The 26,407-nt window shown below is 43.4% G+C and overlaps 2 protein-coding genes across 7 annotated transcripts in view; one reads left to right on the top strand and one right to left on the bottom strand.

The window, feature by feature from the left end:
• The window catches only part of JAZF1 (JAZF zinc finger 1), a 276,597-nt gene extending 262,815 nt beyond the window's left edge, over window positions 1-13,782 (top strand). For all 3 annotated transcript variants that reach the window (XM_081146683.1, XM_081146681.1, XM_081146682.1), the window contains 2 exons: window positions 6,028-6,197; window positions 12,738-13,782. In XM_081146683.1, coding sequence (XP_081002809.1) covers window positions 6,028-6,197; window positions 12,738-12,914 — 347 coding nt within the window. In that variant the 3' untranslated portion in view covers window positions 12,915-13,782. The remainder of the gene's footprint in view (window positions 1-6,027; window positions 6,198-12,737) is intronic.
• The window catches only part of TAX1BP1 (Tax1 binding protein 1), a 65,543-nt gene continuing 48,437 nt past the window's right edge, over window positions 9,302-26,407 (bottom strand). For 3 of the 4 annotated variants that reach the window (XM_081146678.1, XM_081146677.1, XM_081146679.1), the window contains exons 15-18: window positions 23,454-23,637; window positions 22,962-23,110; window positions 17,820-17,902; window positions 16,106-17,209 (exon numbers count right to left, since the gene is read on the bottom strand). In XM_081146678.1, the coding sequence (XP_081002804.1) occupies window positions 17,008-17,209; window positions 17,820-17,902; window positions 22,962-23,110; window positions 23,454-23,637 (618 nt within the window). In that variant the 3' untranslated portion in view covers window positions 16,106-17,007. Of the gene's footprint in view, window positions 10,916-13,763; window positions 13,897-16,105; window positions 17,210-17,819; window positions 17,903-22,961; window positions 23,111-23,453; window positions 23,638-26,407 lie in introns of those variants that run through there. The other variant, XM_081146680.1, reaches the window with a different exon arrangement.

Raw genomic sequence — 26,407 nt, 5'->3', positions numbered from 1 at the left:
CCTGGTCATTTCCTCTAAGTCTACACCATTTTTAATTACTGATTAAAATAATAATACCAACCAGGGCTAATGGGATACATACGGTGTGCCAGAAATTAATTTATATATATCAGATCATAGCATCTTCACAATAGCCCCGTTAGGTTAGCTCTAGTGTGATTTCCATTTTACAGGCGACAAAATGGAAATTTCACCCACTTCTGGTCTGAGGCCCCCAGGTGTGAGAGTGGCCAGCGTCCTGATGCAGGCAGCCCGCGCCCGGTCCCTGAGTTCCGCCTGCCGCACAGCCTCTGGACAGGTCGGCTTGGTGTTTGTACTTGTGCCGACCAGGTTCCGCTGGAGGGTGAGGCTGGTGCATTGTGCGCATCGCGCAGATTGGGACCCCTAATGTTGTCATCGTAGTAAATAAGTGTAATTCCTAAGTACAAAATACCCATGTTACACACAAACACCTGTGTCATTGTGTCACATAGCACCGTCGTTCCGGTGCACAGGGCTCTGCCGTGGACGTCCCACATCCCGCAGATGAGCTGAGGCCTGCAATCAGGTCCCCGAGAAGTCCGCCCAGCTGGAGCCTGGGGGTGAGAGGCCTCCTGCCCGGGCGATGAAGCCCAAGCTCAGCCAGGACCGGCCAGGGCCTGGCCCCGCAGTGAGCAGGTGAGAGAAAAGCACGGGGGCTGCTCTGAAGCCTCAGAGAGAAGAAAAGGCTGAGCGACGGGACAGGAAAGGGCTCCTGAGAAAGGGCTCGGTTTTCCTAGGTATTTACTTCCCCTTTTTCTGTCTGCCAGGCGGTTTTTAAGGACACCAGGAGCTTACTTCCCAGAGGAAAAGAAAGACAAACACAAAAGCAGGGTCCCGTAGATGTGCTGTGAGCAAGGTGCCCAGGGGTAGGAGGGTGCACCAGGAGAAACACAGGCTATTTAAATAGGGGGGTGATCAGGGCCAGCTTCTCGGAGGAGGTAGCTTTTGAACCAAGACCTGGACACTGAGGAGGAGCCAACCATGGGGAAAGCTGGGCGAACGGTGTCCAAGGAGAGGGGGACATGCAGGAAAAGGCCCTGGAGAGGTGACAAGCTCAGCGTTTTGCAGACTCCTGGCCGCTCATTTAGAGTGTGGACAGCGGTGTCATTGCAGCGATCCCAGCCTGGCGGGCAAGGAGACAAGCAAGCACCATAAAAGAGAAGGAAGGAGAATAGTAGGTGAGGGAAGCACCACATTACAAAGAAAACCAATTTAGATGTTTAGTTTGAACTTTTAATTTTTTATTTTTCAATTACAGTTGACATTCAAGCTTATATTAGTTTCAGGGGTACAGCACAGTGATTAGACATTTATGTAACTTATGAAGTGATCCCCCCATGAAGAGTCTAGTGCCCACCTGGCACCGTGTTTATGCATAAGTATAAATTTATACACCGTTATTACTGTATTATTGACTGCGTTCCCTGTGCCGTGCTTCACATCGCCGTGAATAACATCTTAATGGGCTGGTTAATGTTGGAGGTAAATTGGAAACGTCAGTCGTGAACTCGTGGTCATAAAGAGAAGTCCTTACAGCTCTGGGGGCTCAGCGGCAGTGACCCCGCCGCCAGCACCTGGAGCGGGCTCTCTGCTGTCCCCTGTGGGAATGAGGGTAGAATGTCTTGGAGCAGGAGAGAGCCACGGTGGGGCTGGAGGCTTTGTGGTTGCCAGACAGGACGATGCTTTCCAAGCAGCCGGGGCACCTCCGGCTCAGGATGGCACTCGGAACACACGTGCCCCTAAAACGACAGTGAGGGTGAACGTCTTACCCAACACAGACAGACACAGAGGCGGCGGCAGCAACCGGGGGGGGGAAGCTGGGAAGCAGATGGCCGAGAGGGAGCTGACTCAGGCTAGAAAAAGCTGGAACCTGGGCCCACGGGCGTGAGCTCAGAAGCAAGCACGTTGCCTCCAGAGAGCCCAGAAGGCCTCGAGAATTGGGGCCACGTCGTGGGCGCGTGGTTTCCCTTTGGGGTGATGACAATATTCTGCGATGGTGGTGACGGGGGCACTACTCTGTGAATATAGTAAGAACCACTGACTTGTACACTTGGGATGGGTGCGTTGTATAGTGAACTGTATCTCAATAAAACCGTTACATATTTTTAATGAAGAATCAGAGCGACAAACACCTCTGAACATGGGGGACAAAGAGAAAAGCCAAGGCCCCAGGTCTCCCGAGGAGGGAGGGCGGGTTTGAGAGTCGGGAGTCAGTGTGGCGTGGGGCTCCCCCACGGCACCCGAGAAGCTAGAAAACACGGGCAGAGGCATCAAAATCCTGGGGGAAGCGGCCACTAACCTAGGAAGCTCCGGTCAAGTGCAAGGGTAAAGACTTTTCACACATTCAGGGACTCAAAATCTTACCTCCCATGAGCCAAGCAAGAGGTAAATGAAGAAAGAAGATGGCATGGAATATCTATGAAAAAGGGGTCATCCCCCATGGGGAGAGGCAAAGGGAACCCCGGGTGGGGTGAAGGGACACCCCAGGGTGACAGCTGTGCAGCAGGCCTGGGAGGGAGGGAGGGAGGGAGGGAGGGAGGGAGGGAGGTCAGACTGAAGCCAGAGGGTGGACGGCAGCAGGAGAGCATGTCTCAGGGAAACGGGGGGGGGGGGGGGGGGGGGGGACACTGCCAAATACCGGTGGGTGTAAACGTGGTGAGGGGGGTCCATACCTCCCCCGGGGCGCTGGGGATGAATTCGAGCCAGCAGTGCGATGCGCTGGGTAGGGCCACAGGCTCCGGAGCCGGCTGCCAGGTCGGAACTCGTGCTCCGCCTCGGAAGAGCTCGTGACCGGTCAGGAGCGTGGTGGCCGGGAACTGTCACGACTTGGCTCGTGGCCCCGGAGCTGTTCGTGTGTCTTTCGTCATAGTCGCCCACTGCCGATTCATTTAGACGATTGTTGCTTCGGCTCCATAAAGCGGGTCAGTACCTGTTACAGCTAATTTATAGTGATCGGTCTGTAAGGCAGAGAGGCGACTCTCTGCTAATGTATTTGCCAGAATTTGACACCCGGGGAGAGTTTTAATTTGCTGCCACTGCAGTTATCACTTTTTCATGAATATTAATGATCTGTGGTAAGAAAAATGTGGCGTGTTGGATTTCGGGAAAAGGCTGGCTTATTTTTATCTATCTGTATGTCACTGTTTACGAATGCAAACAGTGAGAACACTGTAGGCGTTAAAATGGATTGCGGCCAAATACGTAGAGTTAAGGGGGTGAGCAAAGGGCAAGGTGGGCAGAGGTTTGAGGGGAGGGGACAGATTTGAAATGGCTCTTGTGACAGGAGCGAGCTCTGCAGAAGCGCTCAGTAGGCTCCTGGGCGCTCGGTCCAGGCGGGTGAACACGTGTGTCTGTGCACAGATGCTCCGGGCCTTTGCCTGTGATTCATGAAACCAGCTCAGGGTTTTACTTTTGTTAACCAGTAGGAATTTTTCAGCAGCCCTGTGGGAATGTATTTGTCTTATCATGAAATCCTAGCTACTAGGCTTTGCTCATTTCCCAAACCGAAATGCTGAAATGAGCTCTGGGGCCACCAAAGGCGCCTCTCTCAGCCGCTGTCCTGGCCGGCTCAGGCCCCCACGGTGGGGACCGTGCAGCCGTGGAGTATGAAGATAGAAATTCAACCCCAGGAGGTTAGTGGCAGCCAGTTTTCACATGTGACAGTGCACAGTGAAATTACATTTCTTTTTTATTTTTTTGCCATTGATTTTTTTAGAGAGAGTGGAAGGGAGGGGGAGAAACAGTGATTCACATCAACAGACAGGGTGCTGGGGTTGTATTTCCTCTTGTACACAGAGGAAATACTTAGCATCACTTACAAAATTACGCAGCAATGGCCATTTGTGGATGCCACGCGGTTTGCAGGCGACTGTGTCCACAGCATCAGCCCTCAGGGTCTGGCCCCTTTCATCCGGCGGAGTTTTGAAGTTTTTTCTCTGCTGGGCTTCATTAAGCCCTCCCTCGGTCTGAGCCCTTCCCCCCTCCCCCCCCCCCCCGCCCCCGTTGTAAATGTTTGTGTTCAGGGTAACAAATTGGCCCAATGAGATGGATAAATTAGTCATTGTGACCTTCGGAAGTCCTGCTGGAGGAGCTTTGGGAAACAGCACGTAGGGCTAACGAGCAACTTGAAGGACACCAGCATGTGGCATTTGTTTAAGAGCAAAACGTCCTAAACAATGTCCTACTTAAAAGCAGATTCCGAAATTTGCTCAGACTCAGAGGTGTGGCGTCGACCCGTTGTCTCCTGTTTGCAAAGTGATGTCATTTCTGGGGTCCACCACCAGGTACAGCAGGGCTCACCGAACCCCACATTTAACTCCAGAGCCTCACTTCTGCCAAATTGTTTTTCCTGCCCCACCTGAGTTTCAAAACAGGCAGCTTTGAACTCGGTCTGAGTGGTAGGTGGTAAAGCACCAGCTACTCCAGGAGGTTGGGAGGGATCCCCTTGGAGAGCTGCTGGTGCCGGCCAGGAAGCGGCATGGGAAAAAGTGACCGCCCTTAATGGCTAATTGAGAATGCATAAGCTCTTCAGCCTCCCGGGGCTCAGTTTCCTCACGTGTATGAAAGTGACAGCCATCCCCTCCTCACAGGGTCACTGAAGGATTAAATGAGATAAGGCGTCTGATGTGTGTGAAACGTAAGAGGCGCTCAGTCAACTCGAGGTCCCCTCCTGCCTCCCTGGCTCCTTTTAAGTGTGAGCCTCAGAGGCTGGCGTCCTAGTTCCTGGCTCAACGGGCTCTTCAAACAATCCTATTAATGCCTATTAAAATGAAACCCAATAAAAGTGCCAATATTTGGTGTTGAAATAATTGATGTAGCAGAGCGAGCCCACGGAGCACCCAGGCAGGGCCCTGGTGCAATTTAGCCTCACACCTGGGGGATGGATTTCACAACTGTAATTGCTACCATATAAGTCTTATTAATGTTGTGCTATAATTCCTATTTATTCCACCGGGCTTGTAAATGCATTAGGACTTGTCAACATATTATTTTACACTGTTTATGATCTGGAGAATTATGTCCTTCAGGGTTGTATTGTGCAAAAGCTCCAAATAAATGGCTTTGGGCCTCATTTAAAAAGAGCAAAAGAGGGCTGCTGGTGCAAGTGGTTTTCCATCCCCGCAGTCCGGGGCAGAAGTCAGTGAAGTAGATTTTAACTTCAACTACGAGCAGAGCTGTTAACCTCGGGGAATACAGGGAATCCCCTGCTCCTGTCTGAGCCATCTGACTGGGGTGGGTCAGCATCCCTGCCTCCCAGGGATTGTTGGTGAGTTCCTTGGGGACAGGTGTGGTCTTCCCTGAGCTGGACCTGCATTCTGACCCTGACAATCTGCCCTCAGAGCTCTGGGCATTTCTGTCCCGGTCTCCTTGCTTGGGGTAACCTCCTCTAATTCTAAATTTCCTCATGATCTTCCCAGCTCAGCCTATAAACAAAAAGACCTGAAATTCATTCCCACTAAAGGGTAAAACCTAAAAAGTGTAAAATGTAACCCCTCCCACAGATTCTTGCATTCACTAGGCCAACAAAGCAGAAAACCAAGGGGCAGAATTCTATCCTTTGGAATGTCAGGTGCGCACGCGCGCGCGCGCGTGTGTGTGTGTGTGTGTGTGTGTGTGTGTGTGTGTGTGTGTGTTGGGGCGGGAGGTGTTTGTTGTCATTGGTCATTTTTGGTTTTGGCCTCAAAGCTTCCCAGCACCTTTGCAATCACAGCCTGACCTGCCAGACCTGAGGTGAAGCTCTTGCTCAGCCAGTTCCTGGACGTGAACTGTTGGGAAGTACTCAACCTGGTCTCTCAGGTGGGACTGCAGGTATCTTCCCACCAGGCCTGCCCGAGGGACCAGACATATTTGCAGGCCCTTTGTGCCCGGAATGCCCTCTCCCTGGCAGGAGCCGCCGCCCATCCCGCCACCGGGCCCGCCACTGGCTCCTCCTGTCCTCTGGGTGGCCGGAGCACACCTGCGGGAGGTGACTGCCCCTGACACCCCTTGCTCTCTGTGCCCCTGCAGGCAGCGAATACGATGAGGAGGAGGTGGACTACGAGGAGTCGGACAGCGACGAGTCCTGGACCACGGAGAGCGCCATCAGCTCCGAAGCCATCCTCAGCTCCATGTGCATGAACGGAGGGGAAGAGAAGCCTTTTGCCTGCCCAGTTCCTGGATGTAAAAAGAGATACAAGGTAAAAGTCCCGCCACACTTGGTGTGGCCGCACAGGAGGGCAAGTCCCACACCAGACAGCAGCCCCTTCCTGCTGCAGAGCGCGGACAGCCCAGGGAGCGCCCCTCTGCCGTGCAGGCTGGGTGCCTGGTGCCCACTGGGGCGCAGGCCTGCCTGCAAGGCATTTGGTGGGCTTTCCACGCCCCCGGTATGTGGAGCTGTAGGTCAAGAGGACTGTACCTTTGATATTCTTCAGATTCATGTCCTATCAGTCAGAATTCAAAATGTGTCACCTATTTATTTGCCAAACGCCTTCCCCAGCAGTTGGCTGTCCAGGTGGCTCACAGACCACTTTGAAGTCTTCTAGGCCTGGCTCACAGAGCCCTTTTGGGAAACGTTGTCAGGTATTTAGCTTCCAGCTGAGAAAGTTCTTGCTCCCTTCCCCCCATCGGCATGAAAGGAGCTCAGGAGAAAAACGGGGCTTTGATATTTTTTCTCACCAAACCACCCCCTCAGCCCCAGCATTCTCTCTTCTCCGTAGACAGCACAGAACTGGGCTCTGAGGGCCTGACTCTGGCGTCACAGGAGGCCGCAGACACTAAATCTTTTATTTAAAAACCTCAGTGGGACAAAAGAGAAACGCCCACAAGCTAGTGCGGGTTGAGGGCACTTTTTTTTTTAAATGCAAACTCTCCCATTAGATGTTCGCAGTTCTTTGAAAACCAACTGTGAGCTAGAAATATAAAAATCAGAAACACACCAGGCGTGTTTGATGATATGCTCATTTCCCAGAGCTCAGCCGACTGACTCTTAGAAGGCTTGAAAAATGTGATAGTATAAGCACGTCTTACATTGCTCTTTCTTAAATAGGCATCTCTGAACACTAAAAACTAACCTGTTTCAGTACTTTTTATACCGGCTACTGATATAAAAGCATGAAACACAAATGCATCACAAGGTAAGTGGCCCGACGCCCCCCCTACTCTGAACTGTTGAAACCTCACCGTGGCAAGTTCAGATGTGCTGTGTTTAAAGTGAAAACCCTGGATGGGGAGGAGTCCCATAGGGCGTCCTGCTCGGGCCTGAGCAGGCCTCAGAAGGCCGGAGGTGGGAGAGGACAGGCGGCCAAAACCTGCAGACAGGTGTTGTGTGTTGTGCGTTGTCCCGTTTTCCACCTCCAAGTGGAGAGTTTGGGGGGCAATGCTGTGACCCTGTCGGCCTGCTGTCCCGAGGCCACTTCTCGCCATGCTTCATGGGGTTGGCTCTCACGCTCTGCCACCTGGCTGTCCTCTCTCGAGCGTCCAAACTCTGCTTAGGGCTGTCTTGCGTGTCAGCAGCGACCTAGACAGGCTACGGGAACCACAGGCGTCGCGCCCTTTATTCGGCCCAAGAGGGCACAGCGGCCTCCTTCCCGCCTCCCGCCTCCCTGCTTTACTACATCCGTCCCCTGGTCGTTTCTATTTGTCATCGCTCCTCTGCTTTTATTTTCCTTGGGTTTCCAGCAGTTTCCTCCAGTAATTATCCACAAGGGGGTCAACAGAGGGTTTTAGGTGCTCTTTCTCCTCTTAAGGCCGGGAAAACTGAGTGACCCCGGGCTGCTTCAGCGTCACTGACAGGTGACACGGGTGGTGGCAGTTAGCGGTCATGATTTCCACGAGGGTGTTTCCTTTTCTGGCCAGAACGTCAAGTAATGATAGAGGGGGCAGGAACAAACGTAACGACCTCCAACCAAGTGCTTGAGAGGAGCGCGATCACATCCCCTATATGTTCGGTTTGGCCCTCTGTGGGGAAGGTACAGGCCACAGGGCCAGTGCTCGCTGGTGGGACCGTCTCGGCTTATCTACTGTGTGGGTGCGGACTGGGTGCTGGGGGCAGCGGTTCAACGCGCTCGTGTGCCGTGGAGGGTGCTGCCGCTTGTTTGTTCCGGGCCGACGTCACACCTGTCTGCCCCCTGCCCCGTGGTCAGTCGCTGACAGTCTCTCGGGCACCGGCGCAGTACGAGCTCTGCTCACCATTTCGTTGGTATTTGCACAACTGAAAGGTGGCGAGGCGCCGAACTTCCCGGGCTTCACACTGAGTAGGGCAAGAGACGGACTAGCAGGACCGCGCCCTCTGCCTTGTTTCTGATGTTAATTCCTTACCCTAGGATGCCTCCCTCCCCGTTTTTCAAGGTGCAGCACAAATGCCACCTCCTCTGAGAAGCCCTCACCGGTTTCTGACCGACTCCCCACTCATAGACTAAAGCTCTGTCCTCTGACCTTTCCCAGGCCCACACACCCTCCTTGGCACCAGCTCAGGTGTTGGGCGTAGTAAACACTCTGAGGATAAAGGGGTGGGGGCAGGGGGCAAGGGAGCTCCCCGCCAGCAGCATGGTTCCATTCTTCTCATTCCTGCCACACATTCCAGGCAGGAACAGTGGATCCCACCTGCCCTGGGGCCGCTCTACGTTTCCTCTGACTTCAGGCATCAGAGGGACCACTGCCCACCCTCAGACCTAGGAATGGGTTCCAAGGATGGGATGAAGTGCTTTGAGGTTTTTTCCTTTGATAATTTTTATATTAGAGATTAGGGTTAACAACACTTTGCTACTTTTAAGAAATAGAAAACAGACCAAGCCCTCCCCCTACAAAGTTTCTCTGAAATCAGAGTCCTTGCTGCACGGAGAACACTGTCCGTCCAGCAGCATAAAGGAAACCTGGCCTCGGCTAGCTAGACGCGCAGCCAAGCAGGGGTGTGGCTCGGGGTTTTCCCAAGGACACTGCAGCCTCTCCCCCCTCCGTGGGTCTAACGTCCTTGCCTCTAAGAAGGGCCCCATCAGGAGCATCGGCAGGAGGATAACTGACGGCCTTTCTGGGTAGCACCTTGGCAGTAAATAATCAGAACTTGAAGTGTTCATTCCCTCGGTTCCATGGGTCTACCACCAATTTCTCCTCAAGCACATCACCAGGGATGTAAAGATCGATGTACATTATATGAAGCCAGCGCAAATTTGGGAAATGCTAAATTTCTGATAGGGGAACAGGAGAGAATTCTGCCATCAATCCTATTTTCAGAAAACACGTAATGAGGGAATGCAATCTCATAGGATAGATCTCATAGGAAAATTATTGAAATACCTCAGATGTTGAACAGTGATTCAATGTTTTTTTTTAATGCCCTTCAGTTTTCCAAATTTCTACAATTACCTGCACAGCACACAGGTTACTTTAATAATCAGGGAAGAAACCAGATTCTGCCTGACTTTCCCTGGACATTCCATGTGCTGCCGTGTCAAGTCCAACGGGGAGGGACTTGTGTTTCAGCTCTCTGGGGCTGGTGGGACGGCTCCGCTCTGACCTGTCATATTACCACCACCACAACCCCCAGCTTCTGCTTCAGCTTCACTTGTCTTCCTCATCGAATCCCCAAGCAACCTCATTCCCTCCTTAATGTAGATCAGGGCCTGCAGGAAGTTGACAGTGACATGTTTCATCCAGGGCACGTCGCGTACTGTACTTATCCAGGCCTGAATTCCGACGACAAAAGATCAAATTCAGTCAATGGCACGACGGCCAAGCTTGTGTCCAGGCTTCAGGTTTCGTGGAGTGGAATTTTGGAAAAGGCCACTGACTGGCCCATTTCTCTCACCCATGCAGGTCATTCCTGGCATGGAAATGAGCCAGTGCCAGCCTTTCCCAGCCCACCACCCGGCCCTGCTCGATGCCCTCTGGCCACTGTACTCCATGGGCAGCTCTGGCCAGTCCGAGTGTCCCAATCCTTCCCAGCTCCCGAGATTTTTCAGGCTACCGGCTGGCTGCACTAAGGAATGAGTACCTAACGCCTGATTCAGGTGAAATTGGGGCAAGCGCAGACTGTGTAATCAGGCTTCCCGGGGTTCCCATTGCAGCTGTCATTCAGCAGCTTCCTGATTCTAGTGAGTTACCTTCTCTGAGTGTCAGTTTCGTCTAAAAGGAGTAGGTTAGAAAACAGACAGGAAGCACTGGGCAGGAGACTTTCCTACTGAAGCTGAATTCCCTCCTTTCCCTTCCAGAGATCACAGGATTTAAGCATTTCTTCTTCAAGTTGCCTGCCATCATTCATTAGTTTTTAAAGACTAAACTCATCTTAAGGTCTCTACAATTAGAAACTTAAATGAACCTTTTTAAGCTCCTAAAGTCTTAGAAAGTGGCAGTTCCCACTGCTATAGATGAAAAGAATGGGAAACCTAGAGTATGATTAGAGCTTTTACTAATGTTTGTGATAAAGGTGTACATTGACACTTGTGAAAATTTTAATCAGTGACAGAAACAGGTGGTCAGGTAGGGGTCTTAGGTTCTTTGGCCATGTGTTCCCCAACTTTTCCAGATCAGTAAGGCTGATGTATGGAATTGGCTGTTTTCCCCTCAGTCTCACAGCCCCCCACACACACACCACCATGTGTATATTCCAGGTGGGGACAGAACACAGATCTGCAGGAAGCTGCGCTTGTCCTTCTGGTGAGCTCTGGCTTTGGCTTTGTTGGACTGGTTACATGTGCCTTTCTTAATTTGATTTCAAATCTTCCCTCCCCCAATTAGTTGTAAAAACTCAGGCCTGGATGGAGTGGGTCTAAGCCCTGGTCCTCCTGGGAGCTGCTGTGCCTTTTTGCTTACCGGCCCAATGTTTATTATTGGTTTCCTTTGTTCTCTGACAAGGTGCAAGTGGTACTGCTGGGGCACAGAGGTAGTTGGACTTTTAAAGATCCATCTTGCAACAAGCTCCCTGTGAGAACAAGGGCATGAGATGTTTAGTAATCCTTCATCCATAGAAAGGGACCCTACTAAGTGCTCATTGAGTATTTTGAGCTAGTAGATGGTATATAAACAGGCAAATGTCTGGCATTTGTGAGCCCAGAGACTTCCTAACATGTTACTATTACTTGGAAAGTTGAGTCTTTCTCTAATGGTCATAAAACTATATTAACAACTTTCTCTTTTTAAGTAGCTTAAACCCATTACCTTCCATGGTTCTGGGTCGCCTGGGTCTCGTGGGTCAGCAAGATGCCCGGTGGGGTTAGAGATACAAGCTGGCTTCCTTATGTGCCTGGGTGTCTGGTGGGATGGATGGCAGGGCATATCAACCATCTTAACTATTTTAATGGGTTTGATTCTGCCACTGCCCTGTGCGTATCCCACTGCAGCGAGCTCTCATTCCCTCTGGAAGACTAGTGAGGTGCTTCCTTGCCCTGCACGCAGGGATTGATGCAGGAAGGTCAAGGCTGAAGGTGCAGAAGGCCGCAGGTAGGTGTTCAGGGCAGACGGTCACTGTGATTCGACTCACTGGAAAACCTTCAGACTCCGAGCACCACTACCTGGCCACTACTTGGCACCCCTAGGCTCAACCAAGTCAAGCAGGATTCTCTACCATAGAACTTTTAGAAGGTATTAATGACCACCATGAACCTCTAAGGGGGAAATGTTAGTAAACACCAGTTTAATGGCAACTCTCAATTTCTCCCTGTATAGAGATGCACGTTCTAACAAATTCATTCACTCAAATACCAGACTGTGCTAGATGCTCATGAAACAGCAGCTCTGGCGCTCACCAAGGGCCGCTTGTGAAGAAAGAGGACTGTGCTGGAATGCTTTAGTTGGGCATGGCACTGGGCTTAGTGGGACTAGATTCAGGTAATACTTTTGGAAACAGCCCATTCCTCTGGTGGTCTGTGCTTACCAACTTCACGTCTCAAGCCCTCTCTTCCCCTTAATCCCTAATCTGGCAACAGCCGACTTGGGCATTTTCTAAGACTGTGCTCTATCACCTCTGCCCTTTATTCTCTCTTAAATCTTCCACCAGGTATTCAGTGCCCAGAGCCCATTTCCACACCATCTAATGGGATGAGCAGTAGTAACTGTTAATTTGTTTGGTCTACAGAGTGATTCTAGGCATGGAGTGTTCCAGAGAACATGCAAATAAACTAGCAAAGCCAATTAGCAGAAACCCAGAGGGCATTTAGACGTTGTGTGCTCCAAGTAAGGTCTGCAGGCCAGTTTGAAGTCTGGAGCTCTTCTGTGCTGAGACCTCCATAATCTGAAGGTTTTCAAGTTCACTGTAGGTCAGAATGCAGGATATATGAGTCCCCTCAGCGGTACTTACTATGGGAATGGGCAGGAAGCTCCCACCATGGCAGACACACAGACCTCATGAAGAGTAGAACATGGACAAGAATTCCAGTAAGGTAGGAAGCCCATCACAGCTGTCAGTTTACACACATCTGTAAGTCTAGTGCCCTGGCCTGTTTTCTTCTTGGCCAGCCTGAGGGTATTTTTAGGTAACTGCCCACTGTTTGCATCTTCTTTCCACTCTGAAGAAAGTTGAGGGAACTGTGCTTCTATACAGTCTGAGTCATAAATACATTACTTCACATAAAATGTGAAGTCAGTACTTTCATTTTCAGAGTGAGGCATGTCTGGAATTACCTTGAGTTAGCTGTGTGCCTGACCCGGTGTGCACAGCTGCCATCCAGAAGCACACTGACGTTTCCCCACTCGGACAGACATTATAGGACTCCATCTAATAGGTGATATTTCTCTCTTCTCCACAGAATGTGAATGGCATAAAGTACCATGCTAAGAATGGTCACAGAACACAGATTCGTGTCCGCAAACCGTTCAAATGTCGTTGTGGTAAGAGTTACAAGACAGCTCAGGGCCTGCGGCACCACACAATCAATTTCCATCCCCCGGTGTCGGCTGAGATTATCAGGAAGATGCAGCAATAACATGCTGGTCATAACTGTGCCAAGAAATCCTCACCAGCAGTTGCTGATTTTGAAAACAGCCACCTTTTTTCAGGGGAAGCATTCAGCAACCCTTTAAAGAATTAAATGCATGCTTTAAATTTTTTCTGTAATTTTGGAATGATGTATCTTTGTAGAGTTAATGATTTTGTACATTTGCACATGTAATCATCATACCCATTTTCATTACTTTGATATAAGGTGCTAAAAAAAGCTCTAGGTTCTCAGCACATTTCCCCCAAAACAAAATATGGTTGAGAGCATGTTGCATATTATTCAGTCGTATCACAGTGATATCAGTTGGGGGGAGGAGGGACTGGCACTGAGGTTTGCTTTTTTCCCCCAATATTTGTAATGTGATTGAGGTTTTTTTCAACACATCAACTCACTATGTTCAAAACCAAAACAATACCTTCATTATCAAACTGGTTATCATGCCTTACATAATGGAGTTAGTATTTGTGAGTAGAAAGACTTTAGGTAATGGAAATATAAATTAAGAAAGAATGTTTAACATAATATGCTAAAAATATTTTCATATTTAAATAACATACATAAAGGTGTGCTTTTCTGTGTTTTATATTATCTTGCAAGTCCTTTTGCCCTTTAAAAAGCTGAAAATCTTGCCATCTGACTTACCAGTTATTTTAGTGTTATAAATGGCATTTTTGTATAAGTCTGTTCAGTTCACTCATTAATTTAACACATTCATTGAGTGCCCGCTGGGTGCAAGGGATTCAATTTATGCCTATTGATATCTGCAGACCAAGATACCAGTTTAGTGAAATACGTTTCCCTGAAATCTGTTAGGAAACACTTTGAAATACTTACGTGCAAATTTTGTGTGAAATTTAGTTCTATCTTCATCTTTAGGTGAAGTTTTAAAGCACTTTGTAGTTCTCTATTGCCAACAGATTTAATGTTTTATGTGTTGCCAATTCTTACAACCACTGCCCTAACAAACCTGTGGGTTACAAATAAGAATTAAAATTCCAAGCACGGTTCAAAGAAGAACATTTCTGTTAAGACCCCTACTGCCTCTTCATTGTGTTTTTAGACTTTTTTTAAAGGCACTTTTCCTATCACATTGGAAATGTCTGTTTAGCTTTATAAAACAATTTGCCGAAATGAAATTGAGCCTTATTGACAATTAAGTGCTTTCTTGCAGCAGGTGGTCAAAGAATGACTAATATAGGACCCATTAGAGTAACCTACATCTGGAGCATTCCTGAAGTTTTCTCACCAACAATACCATCATGCCTTGAGTGTTCTTTTCTCCCAAGTGCTATTCCTTAAACATGAGTTTACCAGTTGCCTAATTATGCAATAAAAATTGCTTTGAGGTGGCCAACTGTTCACAAAACTGGTGAAAAGCAAACTCACACTGCTTATAAAATAACTTTCTTCCCATGTTCCCATTTGATGAAAGTCTTATAGCTGGGAAGCAGGTGTCCCTCCTCAATTTTTCAGACATTTTGGAAAGATGACACAATTCTGTTAGCCAGATGAGTAAGCTTAATATTCTAAGGCTGTGAATCCCTCATAATGAGAGATTTTTCAATATTGGTAAAGACACTGCCCTTTAAAAATTTCCTCAGCTCTCTGAAGAGTGGTCTTGGTCCTGAATATACAGTGCTATCCTGTATGTTCAAAAGTGTGATCCAGACAGCAAAAGCCATTAGTTGGTGCATAAGAAGCCCCTACTTGGCTACTTCATATCTACCTATAATTGACCAAATTTTTTAGGCCATCAGTTATTTAGCTTCGCTCCTTCTAGTGCAAGAAACTGCAGGCTGGATCAGTAGTTCAACAGCTAAACAGTCATTGTGCATGTTAACATTTCTTTCAACTAGAAAACAAATCCCAGTTTCTCCTTGCTTATCCATTGTGTCAGTATTACTAAACAGGTAAGGACGGGAATATTTTGTTATACCGTGTATAGTGAATGTATTGTGTCTGTGAAAACTGTGCTTTAAATTATATTTTCATATGTTTTGTTGGGGACAGAGCACATTAAGTTTGAAAGCGACAGAGATTTTAGAACTGAAGGCAACTTAATCAAAATCCTGTCAAGTAAAGCTGCTTATAAATGTAAATGAAATCACATTTTAAATAAACTGTCTCTGACCCAAAATAAACATGGCTCTTTATTTTCATTAGCATCCATTATGAAAAGCCAGTATGAGGTTTACCATGGAAACTAATCTATCCACTCAGTACCTTGTTCCACCTTAGGCTGTCTTTTTCCCCCCGAGTATTCAGCTGACACATGTAGACTGTATTTAATTTTTTGCTTAATACATATTTGCCTAACAGCAGAACATCAAAATATAGGAGGCAAAAAATGATAGAACTGTTTTACTTGGAGATGTCAACACCCCCCTATCAGCAATGCACAGATCCAGCAGTTAGAGAATCCGTAAGGAGTTATTTGAACTCATCTATAACCTTCAAACAACACAATACACGACGTTGAAGCTCACTCAGAACACGCACCAAGAAGAAAGACCATTGTAAGTCACAAAACACAACTCCTACAAACCATGTTCTCAGACCACAGTGGGATTGAACCTATTTTGCTGTTTTCCAGCTTGAGGTGAAAAGTGACTCAAGTTCTAGGCCAGTAAGAAGAGTATCTCGCTTCACTGGTGGCAGCGCAGGGACATTCAAAGGTCATCATGGCCCATAATTACTACCACTAAACATTTTCTCTGAAATATTCTGCTTATCATGTGACCAATCAGAAAACTAAAACATGGAGTCTTCAACACTACTGCCCCCAGGTCTGCTATGTCCAAAACATCTGGCATCTGACTAATATTGTCTTCCCTAGACTCAAAAACCTTTTTAAAGGATTCCAACAGTAGACAAATTCTGGTCCTAGAAACAAATACCAGCAACATGATGTGTAATGCATTTCATATACAGCACCCCAATTGCCACCACGCTGAGTATTAGCTTAACATCTTAAACAGCTAGTTTGCTTTGGACAAGCTTGAGTATTTTCAGCAGCAGAATAAAAAAGCCAGTACTTTAAAATCTTGACATTCATAGTATAGAAGAGAAAGGAATACAGTTCGGAAACTTTTTTAAAGACCGGACAAAAAAAGAGATGTTCAAGATGCTAGACTTAATGAAAAACGATCACAAATAAATTTGACAATAAAATCACCTCCAAAAATGTGTCCTCTTTAATGTTAATGAGAATACTATACACAACAGAGACACAGCTTGTTTACATACGACATTTTTAATCACTTAGAATGTTATTCAAAGTTATACTCTCATTAGGAAAATGTGAAAAAGGTTACATTTTCTGTGATTTTATGCCACAAACACCACTATTTAGTAGATCATATAATATGAAACAATTGTTCTGACATACCTTTTTCCATTTTCCCATTGGCTAGAAATATAACTTTAAGGTGGCTTAAATATAACTGTTCAGGCTATTCTAAAAAAAAATTTAGTTGAAAAATTAGCAAAATATGTCTTCCATTAATTCCTAAAGCAAACATTTCAAATATAAAAAGAATATGTGCTATACTGCAAGCATGTGATCTCATTCTACATACAGCTCCATTTCTAAAGAGTATTAACAAACCATCATTTCATGGACTAAATTATGCAAATTTCTGCATTTAAAGAATTACTTCGCAAGACTTATGATAAATGCTTTTTATTACATAATATTTAGTAGTCATGCTCAATCAACAAGATCAACAGAAACTTGTAAATATTCTGCCAAATAACTATAAATACGTATTTCTCAGTGCAGTAACATTAAAATAATCCTGTTTCCTTTAGTCATGTAATTTTGCACACTTGGGAATCAATGAAAATACAAACACCCAAGAACTTATTTTCTTAAGCAGGTAAGATTAAAGGAGGCTAAAATTATATTTATTGATAAGCCAAAATCTGACCCTGACCCTAACCCTAGTAACACTAAAGTAGATCTTGGTCAGAAGAGTACAGAAGAGGGTGCATGGAAGTGATAACTTGTGGGCTCCTAGTGGTCTATTTGAGATGATTTTTTTAAACTGCTAAACTATTAACTCATAATAAAACGTAACTAGTCAAAATTTAAAACATTCTGATCAAAATGGGTGTGCACATGCCTCTCAAAGCCTTGCTGGTCATAGTCGGGAGGGAACTGCTCGCTGCACATTGGGCACACCTTCCAGTGGCTTTCAACATGCTCTTCAAATTTGCTCTGGTCATAGTTGGGAGGGAACATTAATTCACAGAGGGGACACTTCTTGTGAACATCAAAGCTTGAAGAAATAGGAAAATGAAAGAATTACATATTTCTAATAAATATCTAATAATAGTATTCTTCAAAAGATGACAAGGCTATATTTATCTAGTTAAGCTGATATTCATACTAAGCAACTTACCTTGAAAAGTCCTCAGTTACTGCAGAAACTTTTTCCTGCTTCTAAATGCTTGCTACTGACAACTGTGTAAACCATTTATAAAGCCTCTAAATTTACTTTTACAATTAGATTGACAAAGAAAAACCTTTTTTCATTAAAATCCCCAAAATAAAATTACATTGTGAAATGAGGCTTAGTGACAAGAATTTTTAACAGAAAATGACACTTGTAACCTATAAAAATTAATACAACTTATAATTCCCAACAGTGTTCATTTGGTTTAACAACTAAGAGTGTCCACAGCACTGGTTCTCAAAGGAGTCCATGCATCAGAATCACCCGAAGGCATGTTAAAGCACATTTTGTTGGGCCCACACCAAGAGCTTCAGGTTCAAAAGGTAGGAGGCAGGTCCCCGATCACATGCATGTCTAACAAGTTTCCAGAACCCAAACTCTGAGAACCACATTCTACATAATCCATATTTCTACACCAGAAAAAGGAAGTTACCTGGAATCAAAGCAGAAGCCAGCTCCGTGCCCCTGCAAATGCGTACTTGGAGGGTCAGGGGCAGTGGGCAGATTCTCATCCTCCTGGCAAAACATAATTAAGCAACTTTTTGAGAAAAGTGAAACCAAACCTGTTTCCTAATTAATTCAAAGTATAAAGAAAAGATTGCACTTCTTAAATTTTTACTTCTGTTACCATTTACTTAGATTTTCAAAGTAAATTTTTTACAAAAGATTTCACTACTGATTAAGACTTACCGTCTTGAACTAAAGAGCAGAATTCAGTGGGAGGGACAGTGTGAACGCAGCAGAGATCAGTAGACTTTTGAACCTACACATAGGTAACTTGGACTTTTTATGGTTCCATAAAAATCTTAACACTGCATTATCTTTCCTGTTACTCTCATTTACCTATCTTCTTTGACAATATATATCCATTGCACAATATGTAGAAATTATATGTAAATGAAAACTAAGTTTGCATATATACGCACTTGGACACATGTACACACACACACATAAATCCAACTGGAAAACCAAGTTAAAGCAAAGAATCAAACTACAGGCCTCAAAACCCTGTTGTGAAAGAATAAAATTCAAAAAGCCAAATATTTGATTAATAGATTGTCAATGAAGACTCCTAAAAACCTGTAAATCTGAGTTTCAATATGAAAGGAAATATTGGCTTGAATTTCCATGACCCCATCCCTGGGTCGCTTTTTAGAGATCTGTACATGCTACATCAGCAGTCAACCACACTCTTGCTCTACATCAATAGCAGCCGCATCATGGCAGGTGCCCATTTGCTTCCCTCCTCTGAGCAGCTGTTAGCTGCTCCCATGTGCTGAACTAACAGCACATAAACAGGTAGAGCTGGCACTGATGGGTCCTTATGTTGCTTGCTGGTGGTCATGCTTTGTCCCAGGGCTGCTATTAATGAGCTATAAGCAGTCAAGTCTGTCCCAGGAAGAGGTACCAAAAAAGTGTATGTGGTGTGAAATTCAACGTGAACAAACAAAAGACAAATTGAGTTATCTTTTTTATTTGGGGGGGGGCAAGATATGGCTATTATTCTGATGATTATCCCCTCCTGAACAGTCAAATAAAGAGCTTGAGGGGCTTTTTCTTTCCTGGTCATCACATGAGAAAATACTTGTTACACTTATGATTCCCTTAGGATATATGTGGGCAAAAGGAAAACAGGACAGACGAGGGATTGGGGAAAGTAAGTATTTCATATACTTCAAAAATTAAGTCTTCAAGTGACTAAGATCCAGACAGCTTTTAAATCTATAGTTACAAAGAGGAAAAATAGCATAGTAGTTGAATCTACTAAACTTAACTATGACAGTAACAATATTTGAAACACTGAATCTACTTAACTACGCATCAAATAATGATAAATCAACAAAACGTTCTCATTTTTCTTTGAAAAAAATCTTTGAAATGGTATTTAAGAAAATAGGAAAAGATAAAAAGGAAAGGTCTTGATATTCTACTTTTCAAAATTCTTGATAACAGATATTTAAAATACAACTTTCTAGGGGCCAAAATTATAATGGAAGCAAAAAAATCTCACCACCTTTTCCCCCCGTTTTATAATGGCCAATAGCTTACACCAATTTACTGCTTCCACAAGTCAATCAGCTAACAATACTTCGCTGCTGGCTAAGGTGCCAGACTCAGACACCCAACAGACATGTTAGCCCTGCTCATAAACTATCAGGAGGTGGGGGAGAGCAATTTATACTTAGTAGTCCTAAGTCAGATATAATTTGGTAATGATGACCCTATTACTCTGTATCTTGTATCACCTATTACCTAATAAAACAAGCGAGGGAGTTCAGCAGAATTCTAGGTGTTACAATGAGACATAAGTTCCCATGAAATAAGAAATCACTTACTCAGAGACTAGTTCAAAACCAGAAAGTATGAAGTTCTACGAGTAGACAATTCGTAAAGTCTCTCATGGCCTTGACACACAAAATGACCAGTCAAATATCACTCACAAATACTACATTTATTCTATTTTACTCATCAAGGGCAGTTAGTTTCCAAAACTATATGAGATTAAATATAACCAATTAGGTTGGGAAGTGAGGCTATTAAGGCAGGCCCACTGTCGGCAACAAAAAATGGCTACTGGTAAAAAGAGAAAAGCAGACAAAACTCAAAACATCCAACAGCATTTCAGCATTGGATCTCACAGCTTTACATCTTAAAAGAACACACCTACATCTTTAATGCTAATTTTTAAGTTAATAAACTCAAGCTATCAAGGTTATGTATTCTTTAAGAAGGCTGAAAATCATGTATTCCAGCATAAAAAGGCTTCCACCCCAAAACTACTAAAATAATCAAGTTTTAGAACTGGGTGTCAAAAGATTTTGAATAGCAGATTTTAAAGTATCAGTACCTAGTATTTTAGCAAAACAGCCAAAATAATCTTGTAAGCAAATTTTATTGGGAATACCATACTGAAATCTGTTTATGAACAGTTCAAAAAAATTAATTTTTTTAATTTTTAATAGTATTTTAATCTCTGCAAAAGTCTCAACAACCTTACATTGTTTATCAATCTTCAGACCCATCAGCACAATACTATTTCCATTACAAACTGGTTTTTAAGCAAATGAAACAAGCTACAGTAAACTGCTCTATTTGAAATTCAAACACTTCTCGTTAGATGCCCAACTCAAAACCTAGTCTATGAAAAGTATTCTTGTTTTCTTATCAAATAATATTAAAATGGGTTAATCTCTTGGACAATATAGCGTTAATCGTACTGAATTCAAAATGCAATCATGATCTTAGAAATATAATTACCATACATGATATAACAATTCCAATTCTATCTCTAGATCCAAAAGAACTGAAAGCAGGAACTGGGACAAATATATCTGTACACCTATTGTCACACCTGTTGTTTACCTAAAAGGTAGAGACAACCTCATGTCTACTGATGGAAGAATGGATAAACACAATGTATACACATATGAAACAGAACGTTCGCTAGCGTTAAAATGGAAGGAAATTCTGACACGTTACAGCATGGATGAATCTTGGGGACATTATGCTAAGTGAAACATGCCAAACACAAAAAGGCAAACACTATATGATTCCACTTATGAGGTACAGAGATGCTAAAGATGCCATAAATGAGAAAGTTCAGGAACCTGTGTTTTAGCCTCGTTGACTGATAGGTGGTTCAAGACCACAGCTTCTACAGCCAAAGTGATGAGGCTCAAATCCTGACTGTACCCTCACCGGTGATGTGAAGCAGCGTTAGGCTGTCTCACTGTGCCTCGAGAGAGAGAGAGAGGAATAGTTCCTCACAGGGCTGCTATGAAGAACAAAGCATTAGCTGGCACATAGAGCTACAGAAATGTTTGTTGCTATCACCATCATCATAATTATGCTCTAGTTATTGCTAGTGCAATTCTTAGGTAAGAGGGAGTCATAAAAGGCTTTTGATCTGATAGCTGACCAGTTTCCAGTGCAGAAGGAGGAGATGTGGCAGGTGTATGACTGGAATAGGCCTCAATCCTGACTCAATCCTGTGGCTGTTAATCACTCCCAGGGCACAGAAACAAAGAAAAGAACAGGTCAACTCAAACCTGCTTTCTATAGTCTAACTATAATTACTTGCTAAAATACTTCAGTTGCAAGTGAATTTTTGGTTGTATAATGACAAGATTTTTAAAAAAGAGGTCTAAATGTACATAAAAATAAATTTGTGTAATGTGAAAAATCTTCAGATTGCAAAATACAATTACCCAAGGTGTGCCTATTAAGAGCCCTTCCATCTCATTACCAAATCTAAGCATGTCAGCAAATGAGCACAAGCCTCTAACACTGCTTCTCGTGGGTTTGCAGAAGGGCAAAGCACACAGATCAGAAAGAACATTCTGCTAATTAAACTGAAGCAGATGACTACGGAAGAGAAAGGCTTGTCACACGTAACATCTGTGCCAAGAATGATCAGATTAAATATGCGAAATGTGAAGTAAAGGTGTGGAAAAGCAGTAAAATGAAACTCTAGACCTTAAATAGGCTACAAAAGTTCTGACAGTTTCCCTAATTATTCCCAGTAATGGACACAGGAGGCCAAAAGGCAAGAGAGAGAAATACATTTTTCCCCATTATGGGTGTTGAGCACTAGGGCTAAAATCACGTCTGTCTGAACACTGATCAGTTTCTGCAAAGGTTAATAGCAATTAAATGCAGCAAACTAGATTAAATGAGAAACAGGTCATGATACCACTGTACTTGCAAAGAGCACGATAAAGCATTTCTTTTAAATTCATCTTAATGCACAGGAAATTCAAAAGGAGCTACTATGAGGAAAACATATTTATTAAATGAAGAAATCCCTTAAATGAAATAAAAATAAGTGATGTACTACATATACTAATTCAATTATTACCAGTATTGTATAGCTGAGATTAAATATTAATACTGTTTAAAAGAGAATTTCTCTAAAAAAGAATAATACATACACTTCCCTCTTTTTCTAGCTAAATAGTGTACCTTAACATTTACAGAATAAAAATGCTAAATGAAAAGATGCAGACTGCAGCATAATACCATCAGTAATGTTACTTCTTCCAGTCGACTACATCTACATCAAAAGAATATAGTAAATTACTTGGTGAAAATTAAGATTATAACTATCTGTGACTATAGTTAATAATACTGTATTGTACATTTAAAGGATGCTAAGCGTAGATCTTAAGTTCTCATAACAACGGGAAAAATTGTAACTAAAATGGATGTGAACTAGACTTACAGTGATCATTTCACAATATATACAAATATTGAATCATCATGTTGTACACCTGAAACTAATAGTGTTATATGACAGTTAAGTTTTAATAAAAAAATTTTTTTTAGCTGTCTGTTAATATTTTAAGGTCATCCTCCAAACTTAGTATTTTACTTTAGTATAAATTCTGAAGTGTAAGTATGTAGCATATTAATGGTTTATTTTTCAAATTTAAAAACAAGCAGGTTTTTCAAAAAAATCAAAGTAATCACATGTACACACAAGCACACACATTATCTCAAAACACATGACCATGTAACTCTCTATATAGGAGAGGAAATAAAAGGGATGGGCTCAGAAAATGGAAATTCAATTTACTTTACTATCCTCAGGGTCTTCTAAACCATCAGGCCGACTAAGGTTTCGAGCAGGCTGGCTGCAGACAACATTATCTTCCAGTCCCCAAGAGGGTACTCTCACAGGTGGCCTTTGGATGTCATCTGGGTAAAAAGCACCATCTGCTCCATCTGAAAAAAATTTTTTGCAAGGGAAGGGTGAAACGTGGTACTAAAATTAGAATCTGTGTTTAGCTATAACAAACAGGAGATAAAAAAACATTTTAGCACATCAAAAAATGACTATTTTTAACCCAAGTGACTTTTAAAATAACTGTATGCAATGAGCAAACAGACCATTCATGGGCATCACTTCTGGATGAAGCTGATTAATATTGAACATTAAAACTGCTCATTATAATGTTTCTACTAGAGTTGACTGTACCAGTAGATCTCTAATCCCACAAAGATATAAACAAAAAACAAACATCCTCCAAACCTTCACCTAACCCCAAACCAAAAATATTTTAATAACCTCTTGTTTCCTGTGTTGCGTAAGGATTACCATACTGCAGAACTGGCTGTGTATCTGGTACTGCAGAAACATGACCGTTTTGCTCTGAGCACAGGCTGAGACCCTGTGAGATCTGCTGAGGACCCTGGGAATTCTGACCTTCCATGTTCCTTTCTGCTTGATTTTCTAGACTCCTTTTAAGTTCCTAAAATTAACACAAAGGCAAATAAACAAAGCAATCAAATGTTTTATAACAAGGGCAGCATTAAACATTTAGCAAAAATATAACAATAAAATTATTTCCCTATTATAGTAGTCCCCCCCTTACTTCCTGTGGTTTCAGTTACCCACAGTCAACCATGGTCCAAAAATATGTGTGTGTGTGTGTGTGTGTGTTTTACTCTTTATTATTAATTTTTTTTAATCCTCACCCGAGGATATTTTTCCCAGTGCTTTTCAGAGAAGGGAGCTGGAGAAAGAGAGAGAGGGAGAGAGAAACAAAAACACTGATGTGAGAGACACATCGATTGGTTGCCTCCCCCACATGCCCTGACCAGGGTGGGGATGGAGCCTGCAACTGAGGGACATGCCCTTGGCTGGAATCAAACCTGGGACCCTTCAGTCTGTAGGCTGACACTCTAACAACTGAGCAAAACCAATCAGGGCAGTCCAAAAATATTAAATGAGAAATTCCATAAACAATACATAAGTTTTAAATTGCACATGATGAAATCTTGCTCCACCCGGCCCAGGACAAGAATCCTTCCTTTCCAGCGTATCCACTGCCCGCCCTTAGCCACTCAGTAGCTGTCTTGGTTATAGGACTGTTGTGGTATTGCAGTGCTTGTGTTCAAGTAACCCTTATTTTACTTATTAACGGCCCCAAACTTTAGCACAGAAATGTGGGTATAGGGAAAAACTCGCACTATATATACTATAGGGTTCAACACCATCTGAAGTTCCAGGCATCCGCTGGGGTCCTGAAATGTATCCCCTGTGGACAAGTGGGGGGACTACTTACTGTATGTTTATTTATTTTAATCCTCACCCAAGGATATTTTTTTCCATTGCTTTTGTGTGTGTGTGTGTATGTGTGTGTGTGTGTGTGTGTGAGACAGAGAGAGAGAGAGAGAGAGAGAGAGAGAGAGAACGTGGGGGGGGACAAGGGGGAATATTGATGTGAGAGAGACACATCCATTGGTTGCTTCCTGCATGTACCCTGACCGGGCCAGGGATCGAGCCTGCAACCCTTGGCCAGTCAAACCCAGGACCCTTCAGTCCACGGGCCAACGCTCTAACCACTGAGCCAAACTGGCTAGGTCAGGACTACTATATGTTTAAAGTGTATACCTGGAAAGGCTAGCTCTCAGCTTCTCATAAATGCCCCTTCCACAAATAACAAAATCAGAAAGCAGAATAAAGCCCAATGTATTTTAAAATTTATTAGTGCCAAGAAAATACCCTTTTCATTGAGCTGAGGGAAAACTGAATCTCTTACAACTTAGCTATTAATAATAATCAAAAGCCAAAAAACCACCCCAGATTGTTTCCCTAGTAAATTCTATCAAACATTTAAGAAATTTTTAAAGAAACACTAATTTTTAAAAATACTAATTCAAGGGCAGGGGGCTAGGAAAAAAATACCATTCCTATATAAACTCTCTCAAAAACTAGAGGAAAAAAAACACTTCTCAACTTATTTTACAAGGCCATTAGTATCCTGATACCAAAACCAAAACTATGACATCACACAAAAACAGCAGACCTGATCCCTCATGAATATTGATGCAAAAAATCTGAACTTATTAAGAAATCAAATGCAACAATACTGAAAAGTATTGCATCAAGACCAAATGGGTTTTATCACAAGAAAGCAAATTTAGTTTAACAACCAAAGAATCAATGTAATTTACCATGTTCACAGACTAAAGGAATAAAACATATTTCAATAGATGCAGAAGAAATATTTTTCAAAATTCAAGTCATTAATGATTTTTTTTTTTAAATCTCAACAAAACAGAACTAAAAAGGAGTTTCCTTAACCTGATAACAGACATCTACAGAACCTATAGTGAACCTTACTGGTGAGAAACTAAATAATCCCGCCCAAGGTCAATACTGGCAAGGATGTCTGCTCTCACCACTTCCACTCAACACTGCACTGGAGGTTCTAATCAGTGGACTAAGGCAAGGTTAAGATGACGGCAGACAGATTTGGAAGGGAAGAAGTAAAACCATCTTTATCACAGACATCATGATCATATATGTGGAAAACCCTAAGGAATCTGTAAAAATTAGGAGAATGAGTGAATTTAGCAAGGTGACAGTATACGTGGTCAATATATAAAATCAACTGCATTTCTACATATGAGCACCACAATTGAAAAATTTTTTAAATTCCCTTTATTAGCATCGATAGATAAAACTTCTCAGGAATAAATTTCATGAAAGATGTGCAAGGCCTATACATTACTGAGAGAAATTAAAGAGAGCCTCAACAAATAGAAAAATACACCACATCCATGGACTGGAAAACTAATAAGCTCATAGATCATGGATAGGCAAACTTTTTCCATAAAGTGTCAGACAGTAGGTATTTTCAAACTTGTAGGACACAGTCTCTGTCACAACTACTCAAATCTGCCTCTGCTGTTACTACCATGATACCTAAATGGATGGGCATGGCCATGTGCTAGTAAACCTTATTTACAAAAACAGGCAACAAGACATATTTGACTTGTAAGCCTCAATTTGCTCACCTGATAGAAATAATATTTTTAATTAACAGAACAAAGTCTAAAAATATACACATACTTTTAGTCAATTTTCAACAAAGATGCAGAAGTAACTCAGTGGAGATAAAACATGGTCTTTATGTATTTTAAAATTTCTAAGTGCCAAGAAAATGACCTTTTAAATATATGATGCTAAAAAAAAACTGAGTATCTGTATACAAATAAACAAATTTTGACTAC

This window comes from Miniopterus schreibersii, assembly GCF_964146895.1.
Source record: "Miniopterus schreibersii genome assembly, chromosome: 9".
Classification (NCBI taxonomy): Eukaryota; Metazoa; Chordata; class Mammalia; order Chiroptera; family Miniopteridae; genus Miniopterus; species Miniopterus schreibersii.
This window is presented reverse-complemented; position numbering and strand designations above follow the sequence as displayed.